The 14,702-nt window shown below is 38.5% G+C and overlaps 1 protein-coding gene across 1 annotated transcript; it reads right to left on the bottom strand.

Moving 5' to 3' along the window:
• Window positions 1-2,803: 2,803 nt before the first annotated feature.
• On the bottom strand, window positions 2,804-12,458 carry ATP5F1A (ATP synthase F1 subunit alpha). Its single transcript, XM_037806194.1, has 12 exons — window positions 12,308-12,458; window positions 9,807-9,885; window positions 8,823-8,992; window positions 6,221-6,394; window positions 5,962-6,128; window positions 5,598-5,746; window positions 5,136-5,287; window positions 4,799-5,023; window positions 4,157-4,264; window positions 3,896-4,040; window positions 3,158-3,308; window positions 2,804-3,026 (listed from the first exon to the last, which is right to left on the bottom strand). Exons 1-12 carry the CDS (start codon window positions 12,365-12,367, stop codon window positions 2,945-2,947), a joined length of 1,662 nt encoding a protein of 553 aa, XP_037662122.1. The 5' UTR covers window positions 12,368-12,458; the 3' UTR covers window positions 2,804-2,944.
• Between the last annotated feature and the right edge of the window lie 2,244 nt (window positions 12,459-14,702).

Raw genomic sequence — 14,702 nt, 5'->3', positions numbered from 1 at the left:
AATCTTTCTCCCTCTTCAGGGGTGTCTAGGCAGTGAGCACCCTAACTTGTTCATATTGAAAGGGGGTGTTAAAGGTATGGGGAAGGGGGCCTCATCTGATAGTTGATCTTGAAGAGGCTGTTGCTTCTGGGTTTGGGGACTTGTCAGGGATAGGAACACTTTGATGGATTTAAGTTTCTGAAAGATAAAACTTAGTGAGTACAACTTTTATAGAATCTCAGGTAAGCACCCAGGTATTTGGGGATTTCTTTTGGTATGGGCATGGCTTACTGTGGCCATTTGAGATGTCTGGCTGGAACTTGCATGAGAGAAATCTGCAGGATAGCCTCTCGACTATTTGGATCTCTCAGCCACTATGACCTCAGCTTGTTACCTTTTGTTTTCCCCCTTTGGTCAAGTAGGCATTTTCTATACACCTTGCTGCCAGTGCCAGGCTCATTCCTGGGAATCATGTCCCACATCACAAGGGAGATTTATTCCCCTGGGAGTCATATCTTTTGTGGGGGGACAGTAATGAATTTATTTGCTTAGTTGGGCTTAGAGGGCGAAAGACCACATCTGAGCAACAAAGAGGTTCCCTGGAGGTGCCTCTTAGGCATAATTATAGGAGGGCTCAGCGTAAAACGATAAAATTTTATATACATGCATCCAAAAAGCCAACCACACATAAATCAAGAAAGAAAGGAGGTTTAAAGTATTCTAAGTCCTTATATTGCCCAAGAGGAGGGTTAGAAGTTTTTAAACTTTGATACAGTATGTATGTTACAATTTCTTAAGAGTAACTAAAATAGAGGTGACTTAAACATAATTTTCAAACTAGTAGAAGGGGGAAAATATAAAAAAGAAAAAAAAATCAATTCAAAAGAAGCTAAGAATGGTGAGAAAAGAAACAGAGGCAGGATAAATAAATTATTAGACTTTTACCCAAAGATACCAGTAATTTATTTAAAGCTAAATGAGTTGTTAGAAGGCAGACTGTCAGATTTAACTTTAAAAAAAATCGTTATATGCTCTTTTCAAATATCTAAAGCATAAAGATACAGACAAGCTGTTAAGTAAAAGAATAAAGATTTATCAGGCAAATTCTAACCAAAATAAAGTTTCCAGAGCTATATAATTATTTTTAAAATGACTTTAAGCCTCAAAGCAATAGAGAAAAACAACTCACCCACGTTGTTCTGAGAAACATCTTCAAGATGAAACTGCTAGAATGCCTGATGTATGTGAACACACTAATTTGTGTGGAGACACAGAAGGCCCTCTGGCTTAACAAACTATAGAGCAGGGCCTTCCCAAAGCTCCGGATGTCTGAAAGCGGACACTGGGCTAGGAAAAGGCCAAAAGCCTTGCATGTCTGAAAGCGGACTGCAGTTTAGATGAGGGAATAGTCTCTGAGCTCCTGCTGGGCTCCTTCCATGCTCCTGTCTCCTGCCCCCAGTTTCCCATCTAGCACCCAAAGAAATTGTCCCTTAAGACTAAAGATATGTAAATACACCTCATGGCTTTAGAAAAAATGTACCCTCCTGGAAATACCTGTAGAGTCATGTAGGAGACTACCTTGTATGCTATAAAGACCTGTAGAAATACGTAGAATAAAACTTTCTTTTGCATGGACACTGAGGACGGAGTGTGCTCCCCTTCTTTCACAAATTTGGACAACTGGAGGAAGAGGGTGGGACTGATTTAGTGATTCTACATGGCTTAGTAGACATAAACCCTTAATGTCTGAGAAATTGCATTATGAATTGCTTTATCCCTAATCATATTCATATTGTGATGATGGGATAAGAGAGAAATGTATGATTATGGTGAGATAAATGAATACATCCAGATAAAATTGTCATCATCCATTGGGAGAAATCAGCGGCACAATAACAGTAAAATGGAAGTAAATGACAAGAACAAAAAGAAAGAATAGAAATGGTTACTTTTAGAAAGTATGAAGAGGTTTGGGATAGGCAAGGGATTGCCATTTTTCATAAACAGCTTTGTCAGACTTTTTGATTCTTCAAACTATATTCACATGTAATAACTGTAAAATGTACAAAATAGAGCCAGCAAAGACCCAGGTGTGGATATAATTTATGACACAGGCACCACAGCAGGTAAGTGAGGAACTGAAATAATAAATGGAAACTGAAAAAAACTGGATATGCACATGGAAAAGAAAAAAATAGGTTTCTCAAAAAACAATTCCAGATGGATTAAGCTTAGATGACAAAGGCAACCTTTAAAACTCTTTAAAAAATAGACTTATCTTTGTGATTGTGGGGTGAGATTTCCTAAAAAGACCTAAAACACTAGCAATGATACTGACCAATTTGATTATATTACAGTTAAGAACCACTATGTCAAATTACACAATGGGAAAATGTATTTGCAACAATTTTCATATTTCTATTCATTCTGGTATCTTCTGTTTTTGTCCTGAAAACTTCAAACTTTTTTTTCATAAATTGCTTGGCAATTTTTTTGTTTCCTTAAGAATTATAATTGTTTCATTACTTTCTTGCCTAAAGTCCTCTTTATACTCAAGTCTTCTGGGCAGGGAAGCTAGTCAAGCTACTCAATACTAATTAAAGTGTGAACTTTGCCACATATATCCAGTTATCCAAAATTTATGAATTTCTCTTTAACCAGCCATAAAGAACATTAAGATTCTGCAAAGACCTCAGCCTTTAATTATCTGGCTCTGCTACCTACCAATATTCAAGTAAAATAAGCTAAGAAGCAGGTTTATTTATCCAATCCTCAAAGTAATCTCAGTCTCAGGTTTTTTAAAAATCACACAACTACAGATATCTGCCAAGCAACATCGAACTTTTATTTTTAATGTGATTTCTGTACATTAGAAGTATGAGAGTAAACCTTTTACAAATGGAACTGATTACCAAAAAAAAACCATGACAAAACCAAACCGACATTTGATGGGGATCTGTGAGTTTTAAGCTTCAAATCCAGCCAAAAATTTTGTTACAATCTCTTTCAGCTTTGCATCTGACTCTTCTGAGATCTTTCCATCAGCCCTACATGGAAACAAAAACAGATTGTCAGTTATGACCTGAACAAAAATTCAAAGACTAGACTAACTATAAAGTAAAAAAGAATTTTAAAGACTTTATATCTAAAACTTAACTTTTATCAATTGTATTCATACCTGATAGTGTTCAACAGGGTTTGGTGCTGGCTTATAACATGAGACAAGAAAGCCTGCTCAAACTTTGTGATCTTGCTGGGCTCCAATTTATCAAGATAACCCCTTACACCAGCATAAATGACAGCCACTTGTTCTTCAATAGCCATCGGAGCTAAAAAGAAAAAAAAGAATAACTTGCTCGAACAAAAAATGCATGTTATCAGAGTAACATACTTTTCCTTTAATTATTAACATGTCCCAATATCTTCTGATATACCTATAACTCCACAGTAATACTCCTTTCCACCTCCCAATGCAGAAAACATTTTGTCTATATATTCAAGCCTTGATTACAAGTACTATTTGGGCATATCCCACAAACACTGTTTAGAATCTGCAGGGCTTACGCTGTTTTGGGTATAAAAAGTTTGCTGCAATTTTATGGCAAAATAAAAACATACTAACATTCTTTTCATTCTGCCAAAATTCACTCATTCAGCCAAAGGAGGCTGGGGGAGATCCCGTAGGCCTTATTTCTAAAAGTATTAATACACTTACTAAGTTTTCCTAGTTATTTATTTCATAGCATTTACATTCGAATGGCTTTAAGGACTGTACTTGAAGTAAAACAGGCATCAACCACATTCAAAAGGCAGAAGCAGTAACTTTGATGAATTAGCAAGCACTACAGCTTACAGGGTCCTATATGATATTCCCAGGCCTTAACATAAAGTAGGAACTCAAATGAAAAGAACTCACAATACTGTCCCTGCTTCAACAACTCAGTCAGACGTACACCACGACTCAAGAGTTGTTGTGTGGCAGCATCGAGGTCAGAACCAAACTGGGCAAAAGCAGCAACCTCACGATACTGAGCCAATTCCAGCTTCATGGTACCTGCCACCTGTAACACAGAAATTGCTGGTAGTTAACGCAATGACACAGAGTACTATATATGTAGTCCATACACTTTTAAGATTTTAACCTATTCATCAGATTACCAAAATGATGTGAAATTACCTGTTTCATGGCCCTGGTTTGGGCTGCAGACCCGACACGGGACACAGATAAACCAACGTTAATGGCAGGGCGAATACCTTTGTAGAACAATTCTGTTTCCAGGAAGATCTACAATGAAGAAGAATAGACATATTAGCAAACTTAAGGTAACAAATTAACTGTTTTCAAATTACGTCACTGTCAAAAAATAGAAGAGCACTCCTACAAGAATGCTAAATGTCTCCTATAGTAAGGAGCCTCTCAAATCTACAAACTCAAAATATACCCTACTGCTGAGAAATTAGATGAGAAAAAAAAGAACATATTTCATATTGAAATATAAACAGATGAAGTGATATCTCTGGGATCTGCTTCAAAATTATTGGGGAGGGAAAGAGAATAGAAGTGAGTATAAATGAAACAAGAATGAAATACAGTACACCATGAATTGATAATTAGGTAAGGTGTGTGGGGTTCATTATACTATGCTCCTTAATCTTGTACATATTTGAAATTTCCCATAATAAGTAAAAACAGAGAAGGGAAGAGGTTAGAGGAAGGTATTTAATAAATCAGTTTATAACCATTACTGTCAATCAATATCTTGGAATCATCATCCAAAACTTTTTTTTAAAAAACACACTTTAATCACTAAAATAATACCTGTCCGTCAGTGATGGAAATGACATTTGTTGGAATGTAAGCGGACACATCACCAGCTTGTGTTTCTATGACTGGTAAAGCAGTCAAGGAGCCACCACCAAAAGCATCGTTCATTTTGGCTGCTCTCTCTAGCAGACGGGAGTGTAGGTAGAACACGTCACCAGGATAGGCCTCACGACCAGGGGGTCGGCGGAGCAACAGAGACATCTGACGGTAAGCAACAGCCTACAGTACAGAAACAGGTTGTGAAGTTCACTGATTAGACAAAAACTACATTTGCCAACTTTCATGTTAGTGTGTAAATACAAATAGATTCTAAAAAAGTGTTTCCTTTGACCTGTTTGGATAAGTCATCATAGATAATCAAAGCATGTTTGCCATTATCCCTAAAATATTCTCCCATAGAACAGCCAGAATAAGGAGCCAGGTACTGAAGTGGGGCAGCATCAGAAGCAGTAGCTGAAACCACAATGGTATACTTCATGGCATCTGAGGAGAGAGAAAAAAAAATGGTAGTTTTAAATTAGAGGCTACTATAATAAAAATAACTAAATTGAAAAAAAGATTAACCATTAAGAATTAACCAAATACTTTCCACTTTAAAGAAACTAACAAAATCTTAAAATTTATTGCTTTACATTACCTTTTACTCACTGTTTTGTTTTACTTATTGATGTATATTAGTAGCAAGTTCAGTTCTAAGTAGTAGTTAAAATCAGCTTTCATTAAGTACAAGCTATCTTAAGATTAGGAGCAGAAGGACTTCAGACAACAGCAACAGGACTTAAGTTCTTAATACCTGCATCTGTAAGTCTCTTCACCAACTGGGCCACAGTGGATCTCTTTTGACCAATAGCAACATAGATACAGTATAGCTTCTTCTTTTCATCAGTTCCATCATTGAAACGTTTCTGGTTAATGATTGTGTCAATAGCAATGGAAGTTTTGCTTTAGAAAGACAAAATAAACATAAAAGGCACTAAATACCAAAGTATTTCCCAAATAAAATTTTACTACTACTGCTGCTGCTACTACTACTAATCCTCATATTGTTCTACTCTCTCCACCATATCAAAAGCATTTACAATTCCAAGTCTTAAAAAAGTAATCTTTACACAGCATAAATTCTAGTTAGAACTTCTAACATGCTATTGAGGCTTTACCCAGTCTGTCGGTCACCAATAATCAGCTCACGCTGACCACGACCAATTGGCACCAAGCTATCCACAGCTTTAATGCCAGTCTGCATTGGTTCACGCACAGAGATTCGAGGAATGATTCCAGGAGCTTTCAGACCAACTCGCCTGCGGGTCTTGGAACCAATTGGACCCTGTTAAAATAAATAAATAAATAAATAAAAAGGAATCCTCAGAATATTCAGTTTTGATGTTCATTAGAAGTTCTAACAAATTCTAAACCTACCTTTCCATCAATGGCATTACCGAGGGCATCTACTACACGACCCAACAGTTCCTCGCCAACTGGAACATCCACAATGGCTCCCGTCCTCTTCACAATATCTCCTTCCTTAATTAGTTTATCATTTCCAAACACGACAACACCAACGTTGTCAGGTTCCAAGTTCAGAGACATACCCTACACAAAAGACACAAATGAACACCAAAGAAGCTTGAGTGGCACTTCTCCCCATATACCATCACTAAATGATATGAGAACAGGTAGGAAAAAAATAAGTAGTATTGCCCTTTACATTGGTTTACTCAGAATTTTTCCAACTAATGACCAATCTTGTTTGGATAAAAATTTTAAAACATTAACATGTTCCTTTGAATAATCTTAGCATAGTATTATAAGCCTGACATGCCCATTATCACATTCTCACAGAACTAAAAGAAGAAAAGAAGAAATTAAACAGGTTAAGCTTTTTTCCACTGCACTTTTTTTAAATTCATTTTATTGAGATATATTCACATACCATGGAGTCATACAAAACAAAGCGCACACTCAACTGTTCACAGTACCATTACATAGTTGTGCATTCATCACCAAAATCAATCCCTGACACCTTCATTACCACACACACAAAAATAACAACAATAATTAAAGTAAAAAAGAGCAATTAAAGTAAAAAAGAACACTGGGTGCCTTTGTTTGTTTTTGTTTGTTTGTTTTCCTTCCCCCATTTTTCTACTCATCCATCCATAAACTAGACAAAGTGGAGTGTGGTCCATACGGCTTTCCCAATCACATTGTCACCCCTCATAAGCTACATTTTTATACAATCGTCTTCAAGATTCATGGGTTCTGGGTTGTAGTTTGATAGTTTCAGGTATTTACTGCAAGCTACTCCAATTCATTAGAACCTCAAAAGAACTGTCTATATTGTACATAAGAGTGCCCACCAGAGTGACCTCTCGGCTCCTTTTGGAATCTCTCTGCCACTGAAGCTTATTTCATTTTCTTTCACATCCCCCTTTTGGTCAAGAAGATGTCCTTCATCCCATGATGTTGGATCTAGATTCCTCCCCAAGAGTCATATTTCATGTTGCCAGGGAGATTCACTCCCCTGGGTGTGAGATCCCACGTAAGGGGGAGGGCAGTGATTTCACCTGCCAAGTTGGCTTAGCTAGAGAGAGAGGGCCACATCTAAGCAACAAAGAGGCATTCGGGAGGAGGCTCTTAGGCACAATTATAGGGAGGCCTAGCCTCTCCTTCCACTGCACCACTTTTGACTACTCCCTTTGGCTTTTGAGTTGGGTGATCTGCATGAAATAAGGTGATCAGGGACAAAAGGAAATTTTAAGACAGGTTTGACTGACATCTTTTTTCATCTGTGAGAGGCTCCATAAACAGTCTACAAAATTATCTAATCACGTTAATATAAAGTAAACCTAAAAGCTACCCAACTGCAGCCCATCAAGAAGAAATTTTTATAATGTAACAGCCCTGAAGCATCTCTCATCACTGTAACTGTATTTCAAAGCCTTAGGTTTTTAGGCCCTTAAATCATGACTAAAGCAGAAAAGTCTACTCCTAGATTAGCATCTGGTCAGGTTGGGGAAGTATTTATGGTAAAAACAGAGAAGTATCAAGAAACATAATTGCTGGTGCAAAAACTTCAGTCTAAAACTGTGCTGTTCAATATACAGCAACACATTGCTATTTAAACTTAATTAAAATTAAGTCAAATTTTTAAAAAATTTTTAAATGCAGTTCTTGTGCAGTTTCATGTGCTCAATAGCCACATATGTATAGTAGTTGGAGTACTAAACAGCAGATACAGAACATTTCCATCATCACAGAAAGTTTGATTAAACAGTGTTGGTTCAGACTTTTGGGTCTTAAAAGCATCTATTTCAACTCTACCTTTCAAAGATATAGGCACTGATAATGAAAGAAGTTCATTTTTTGGTGAAGTTCTTAATGCTAACCTATAACCAGTCTTCCATATCAAACTGCTATTCCACATCAAGTGGCTCTTTTCCCTATTGGACACTAACAAGAGAACCAAGACTATCTTTCCCCTATCTAGGTGGTGCTTAGTGAATAGTCCTACTGTCTTTGGTCAACCCAGATATCAATCACTGCGTTCGTCAGAAACCCCATGACTCCTACAACTTCTATTTCTCACCCCACTGGCAGACTAGGCTCAACTTAGTGGCTCATCTTTCAATAAGAGGCCTACTCTTACTAGAAAAAGAAAGCCAATGACCTTCAATTTTCTGCCAGAAACAAATTCAGTTTAAGTCATCAAATGGCTTTGTATAAGATGATCTTAGCTACAAAGAACAAACTTGAACTTCTTGGAATGTGGGTGCAGGTTTACTCAATTTTCTATTTCACAAACAGCCGCTTCAATTTGTATATAAATTAATCCCCAGAGTAACAAAACCTGGTTAAACAAAATCCTTAAGTTAAGACTTTTCAAGCTATGACAATGTTTAAAAAAAAAAAACAAAGTTAAGACTTAAAACTTAAAAATAAAAAGACACATTCTCTGCATTACTGAATGAGTAACTGAGAAGACACTAATTCTAAAACAATAGCTTCATTTCAAATTTACCTTTAAGCCTGAAGAAAACTCTACCATTTCTTCTGCTTGAACATTTCTAAGCCCATGTACTCGGGCAATACCATCACCAATACTTAAGACACGCCCAGTTTCCTCAAGTTCAACAGAAGTATCAGCTCCAAGAATACGCTCTTCAAGTATAGAGGACACCTCAGCAGTACCTATTGAGAGGGGATAATTCCATTTAAAAAATAATCCAGCCCCAAGATCTTCTGAAAACTCATTTCCCCAAGAACATAGCAACTACACAATTTTGTAATCATAATAGCCAAGTTACATTCTATAACATAATATACACGATTCTAATGAAAAAAAGTTGGGTTCCTATCTCTATGAAAAGGACTCAAGATGAATGTAAACCAAGAAGGAAGCTAATAAAATTTGGCAGTATCCTTAAAATAAACATTCTACTTTTCACTCCTTTGGTTTAATTTCCAGGGAATCTGTACCTATCTTGAAGCTTGAAATTTTGGACTAAAAGATATTCTTCACCTTAGCTTTGGGTATTGATCTTTCACAGATATGAAAGGGCACCCTGATGTGCATGTTTTCTGGTTCCACCAGAGGGAAATTATCAGAACTACGAAGCTGTACTAATATCAAAAAGAGAAACATGACTGTAGTTCATTTCACTAAAACATGAGAACTTAACAAGACAGGAATAAACAGCATATTACAGATTAAGAATCTGAGACTCTATGGGAACTAACAAGGAAAGAAAAAATTAACTGGAAACACCATTAACTAAAGGAAATGAAAATATGAAATAAAAGCTTCTTCTACTTATATTTTACAAGATTATTATGAAAAGTGCTACATAATGTTATTAAAATTTAAAAACATCAGAGTTTAATATAATAATGCCATCAAACAAGATAAAAAAAAAAAAAAAAAAACCCACAAACCAACCCATAACAACTATGTAACTTTTGTCCTCAAGGTTGTAAATGTGGTGTAGAATTATTAATGACTTACCAGCCTTCTGAAGACAAGTGTTAGAGGCATGGAGGTTCCTTGTGGCAATGAAGGATGATCCCAAAACATTTTTGGAGACCTAGCACAAGAACACATAATCTGTAATGTGCTATTTATTCCTGTCTTGTTAAGTTCTCTTGTTTTAAAATTTGATTTTAAAAACTACCTTTTCAGATACGTACCAGTTAAAACTACCTTTTGAGATACGTACCAGTTCTTGGTACAAAGAAAGCACACTATAAAAAGTCTATTTTAAAATACCATCTATTTTAAAAAGCAGCTACTAAAGTAAAAGCATCTTTGCCTTTAAAAGCATAAAGGTACTATTATTTTAACTTTAGATATATTTCAATCAAGTTATGGAAATTCTCAGGAAGAAAAATTGCTTCCTAAAAGAGGCAAATCTCAACAGTTTTCTATTTTATTTAAAAATCAAACACGCAGACAAACAAAAACTGATTTAGTAAATGTCAAAAAGAATTCGATTAGAAACTAAGAGGTATGGTGTGTGGACATTTGTTTAACTGCCTTCAACAAACCCTGCAACAACCTGGAACCCAGAACACTCCTCATTCAGAAGTCATCCTATGAGTGGTCACAGTCAAATCTGAAGCTATACTCTATAGGAGCTGGGTAAAAATTGTTAAAAACACTTTTTTACCAACATAAAATAAACCAAGATGCTACCAACGACTGTGTTAGAGCAGCAGAATACCAGTGAGTTTATTTCCCCCTTCAAATTGAGACTACTTCTAAGAAGAAAAAAAATAAGTAAAATGTGAACATGTTTGCATAGGACTTAACGGTTTTTATGGTCTTAACTTCAAGGGAGGTAAGGCATTTCCCAACCTCAATGTCTATTTTCCTTGTCGAGTTTTCAATCAGCCTGACTATTCCTCAAAAGACCAGGTGGACAAAGGATGAAATCTCTACACACATCAAAGCAAAATTTTCCTTCTGCCTGATTCAGAAATTTAGAAACCATCTTCTATTTTTTTTTTATTAAATTCAGTTTTATTGAAATACATTCACACACCATATAATCATCCATGATATACAATCCACTGTCCACAGTATGATAACATAGTTATGCGTTCGTCACCACAATCTATCTCTGAACATTTTCCTTACATCAGAAAGAACCAGAACAAGAATAAAAAATAAAAGTGAAAAAAAACACCCAAATCATCCCCCCATCCCACCCCATCTGTCCTTTAGTTTTTATCCCCATTCCTCCACTCATCCATACACTAGATAAAGGGGGTGTGATCCACAAGGTCTTCACAATCACACTGTCACCCCTTGTAATCTACATTATTGTATAATTGTCTTCAGGAGTCCAGACTGCTGGGTTGGAGTTTGGTAGTTTCAGGTATTTACTTCTAGCTATTCCAATACATTAAAGCCTAAGAGGTGTTATCTATATAGTGCATAAGAATGTCCACCAGAGTGACCTCTCGACTCCATTTGGAATCTCTCAGCCACTGAAACTATTTTGTCTCATTTTGCATCCCCCTTTTGGTCAAGAAGATACTCTCAGTCCCACGATGCCGGGTCCACATTCATCCCCGGGAGTCATACTCTGCGTTGCCAGGGAGATTTATACCCCTGGGAGTTGGGTCCCACGTAGGGGGTAGGGCAGCGAGTTCACCTGTCGAGATGGCTCAGTTAGAGAGAGAGAGGGCCACATCTGAGCAACAAAGAGGTACTCAGGGGGAGACTCTTAGGCACCGTTACATACAACTTTAGACTCTCCTTTGTGGTAATGAGCTTCATAAGGGCAAGTCCCATGCTCGAGGGCTCAGCACATCAAACCGCCAGTCCCAATGTTTGTGACAACATACGGTAGGGGATCGGCATCTCAAAGAGAAACCATCTTCTTAAGTGTCACGGCCTCGGCCACACGAAATGCTTCTTTGCACCTGTACTGAGTTTTCACAATCATTTCAGTATCCAGCCCTATGAGATCTTCTACTTAAGTACTCAAGTACTTCATTTATTCCTTTCCTCTGAACTGACCTTCCGGCAGAGGTGAAATGCCGGGGCCTGCTGACCTTCATACAATGTCAGCCTCCCCTATCCGATTCAACGAGAAATGACAACAGTCCCCTGACCTTCAGCGTGTCAAGTCCCTGAGAATCACCGGGGACGAGCCTTGCCGTTCCAGAGCAGGCCTTAGAGAGGGAGCGAGCAGGCCCTGACCTTCACCCAAGCCCCTCTTGGAATGCACAGCCGGAAATGGGAATCCTCCTGAGGCCTCGTCCGTGGGCAATTTGAAGTCAGTACCCCCTGCACCACTCTGCACTATTCTGCACGGATGGCGAGCCAAAGAGCCCCCTGACACCCGCCCTGCTCACTCCCGGACGCGGCCACCGGGGCAAGACGGCGACACCCGCCACAACCCCTCACCCTCCTTGCAGACAGCACCCGAGCCTGCGCATCACATCAACCGCTGCAGCCCTTGTCGGGCCACCTCTCTTCCATCGTTCCCTGGCACTTACCAGTCCGGCCCGCCGAGGGAGGGTGCGGGCCAAGGCCGCGGCGACGCGCACGGACAGCATCTTTGCAGCTTCTATCCGGGTGGTTCCTTTGCAGCCGCAGCCTCCGGACTGACTGGAACAAAATGGCCGAGCGGCGAGGTAGGTCAAAGCAGCCGGCCCACCTGACCCGGAAGTACCTCCCCCCTCTCTCTCGCCTCTGGACGCGAATCTGTCTCTTTTGGTAAACTTGTGGGTTTTTTTGAAGTATCATTTTTAGGTTTCAACTTCAAAGTCAATGACTAGATCTTTTCCAGCTTCAGTCCAGTTATTCGTTACACGTTTATTTTCGTCTTTTGATTCGACCTTGTGGTTGCCCGGGACGACCACGTGGGTAGCTGGCCTTGCAGTGAAGCGGTTCCAAGGACCAAAGCAGGGTGCTGGGTGATATTGGCGTCACATTGTCCGGGGACGCTGCAGGCTGGACGTTTGGGGGGTTTGATGGGGTCCGAATCGCGACAAGAGCTGTTCAACTGTGGTGCTGTAGCAACAGTGAACAGTTAATCCCTCGGCCGAGCTACCTGAAAGGCGTCTCCTGAGGAAGCGATTGTTCCACCATTCCCTGGTTGCATCTTAGACCCGCTGATTGGACGACTCGGACAATCTGAATTTTACGAGCACACACACCATTCTAGGTTATCCAATACGCACTCAAAATTTAAGAACCACTTTTTTTCTAGATTGGATCCAGAAGAATCCTGTCTGAATAAATCAAATTGTTTAAAAATTTTAACAGGAAAGAGGGAGTTGGGTAGTGTGGTTGCCAATCCTACTGAGAAAAATGGCCCAAAATCATAAGTCTCACTCCAGACTAGACTAGGGTTCAAGTTTTCCTTTATCAGCAACTAGTTTTATGACACTGTATGCTCTACTTTTTCCTCTGGAGTAAAAAATGGAAATGAAAACATACTTTCCATATCTACCCAGTAGGATGGGGGGGGGTGTCTTTTTTTTTTTTTTTTTGCCTTTTTCCCACAGAAATTTTTGTGATGTTTGAAATTTTGTAGTAGGGGACACTAGGAACGTTGCCTTCACTTGTATCTGTTCCGAGATGCATCCTGCAGCTCCATTCACCATATCCTGGTTTACCACTCAAACCTTAATTTGGGTGGTACATCTAGGTTAAAAGCTCATCTCCTGAAAAAATGGCATGCAATTGCCCGGCTAGCAACAGTTTTCTCTAACATACTACTTCATTTCTGAGGTAAGCCAGGTGTAGGAATAGGCTAACAGCCAGAGGGAAAATGTGGTTGGTAAAAACAAAATTGCTGGGAAATTTTGAAAAATTAAGTGATGAAAGTGGACATAGGACATAAGGTAATTTTTTTTTCAGACTCAGGGGTTCTACCAACTTATCTGAAATTTGGTTACTGAGAGGGAAATATATTTGACTGAAACAAAAAGAATAAATAAGCAAGCCATATAATATGGCATTGGCTAACTAGTTAGACTGCTATGAAAAGAAAAGTTTATTTTCTGTAGGCATATAATTTAAGAGAAATATATTTGGTGCTATGTCTAATCCACAATTTAATATTAAGCCACACATTACAGAATGTTGAATACATCGTCCTTCAAGCTGCTTACCTTTCCTAATGCAACACAATACCCTACGGTGAGTTTGTGGGTAGCAAGGTGCTAAAACATAAAGAGACAGAAACACTCAATTTTAGCCAGAAAGCTTTGGTCTACTACCAAAGCTAAAAGTCATTTAATCCCTATGTTTTTTAATGTGAAAATAAGTAAAATAATGTGTACCCCACTATTGTACAGTGTCCTGAAGGAATGAAATAAGAATAGGAAAACATTTTATAACTAGGCATTGCTATTTAAATATATGGAAACACTTAGAGCGTTAACTAGAGTGACGGAAGGAGGAGAAAACTTAAGGGAAGAAATGAATGGAAGAATAATTGAACTGAAGTGAGAGCCCCAGCAGAAGGATGCTTTTTAACACCTTTTAAAACTTTCTGCTGCAACCTTTAGCTCCCTGGTAGTGAAAAATAATGGTTAAGTAATGTTTGGGATTGCTGAAGCGCATATTGCCAGGGTAAAGTAAAATTTTAATGCAATGGATGCAGAAGAAACACAAACATCTGCTAACCAAAAAGCAAGTTTCAGGTATTATTTTTTTGCATAAGCGATTCAAATAAGAAATAAAAATTTAAGAAAGAGAAAAAGGCCTGGTGCTGGGCGGCTCTCCTTGTTCTGGAGAAGACTGTAGTATGCAGGACACTGAGGGCAGAAAATGGCAAACGAAACGGCTTCTAGGGCTGGAGCTTTGGACCAACCTTGTCCAGAGACTCAGTGACCTGGAGTCAGAGTAAAAACCGCGACTCCCAGAATTCCCGGGCCCCGT

This window comes from Choloepus didactylus, chromosome 16, assembly GCF_015220235.1.
Source record: "Choloepus didactylus isolate mChoDid1 chromosome 16, mChoDid1.pri, whole genome shotgun sequence".
Classification (NCBI taxonomy): Eukaryota; Metazoa; Chordata; class Mammalia; order Pilosa; family Megalonychidae; genus Choloepus; species Choloepus didactylus.
Note: the sequence above shows the minus strand (reverse complement) of the source record. Positions and strands in the feature narration are given on the sequence as shown.

Excerpts from the sequence above, each read along its gene's own strand:
- ATP5F1A (XM_037806194.1), bottom strand. The coding sequence starts at position 12,367 with ATGCTGTCCGTGCGCGTCGCCGCGGCCTTGGCCCGCACCCTCCCTCGG. Across the intron at positions 8,993-9,806 it reads CACTTGTCTTCAGAAGGCTG|GTACTGCTGAGGTGTCCTCT; the intron begins GTAAGTCATTAA and ends CCCTCTCAATAG. Across the intron at positions 3,309-3,895 it reads GTTGAAGCAGGGACAGTATT|CTCCGATGGCTATTGAAGAA; the intron begins GTGAGTTCTTTT and ends TTTTCTTTTTAG.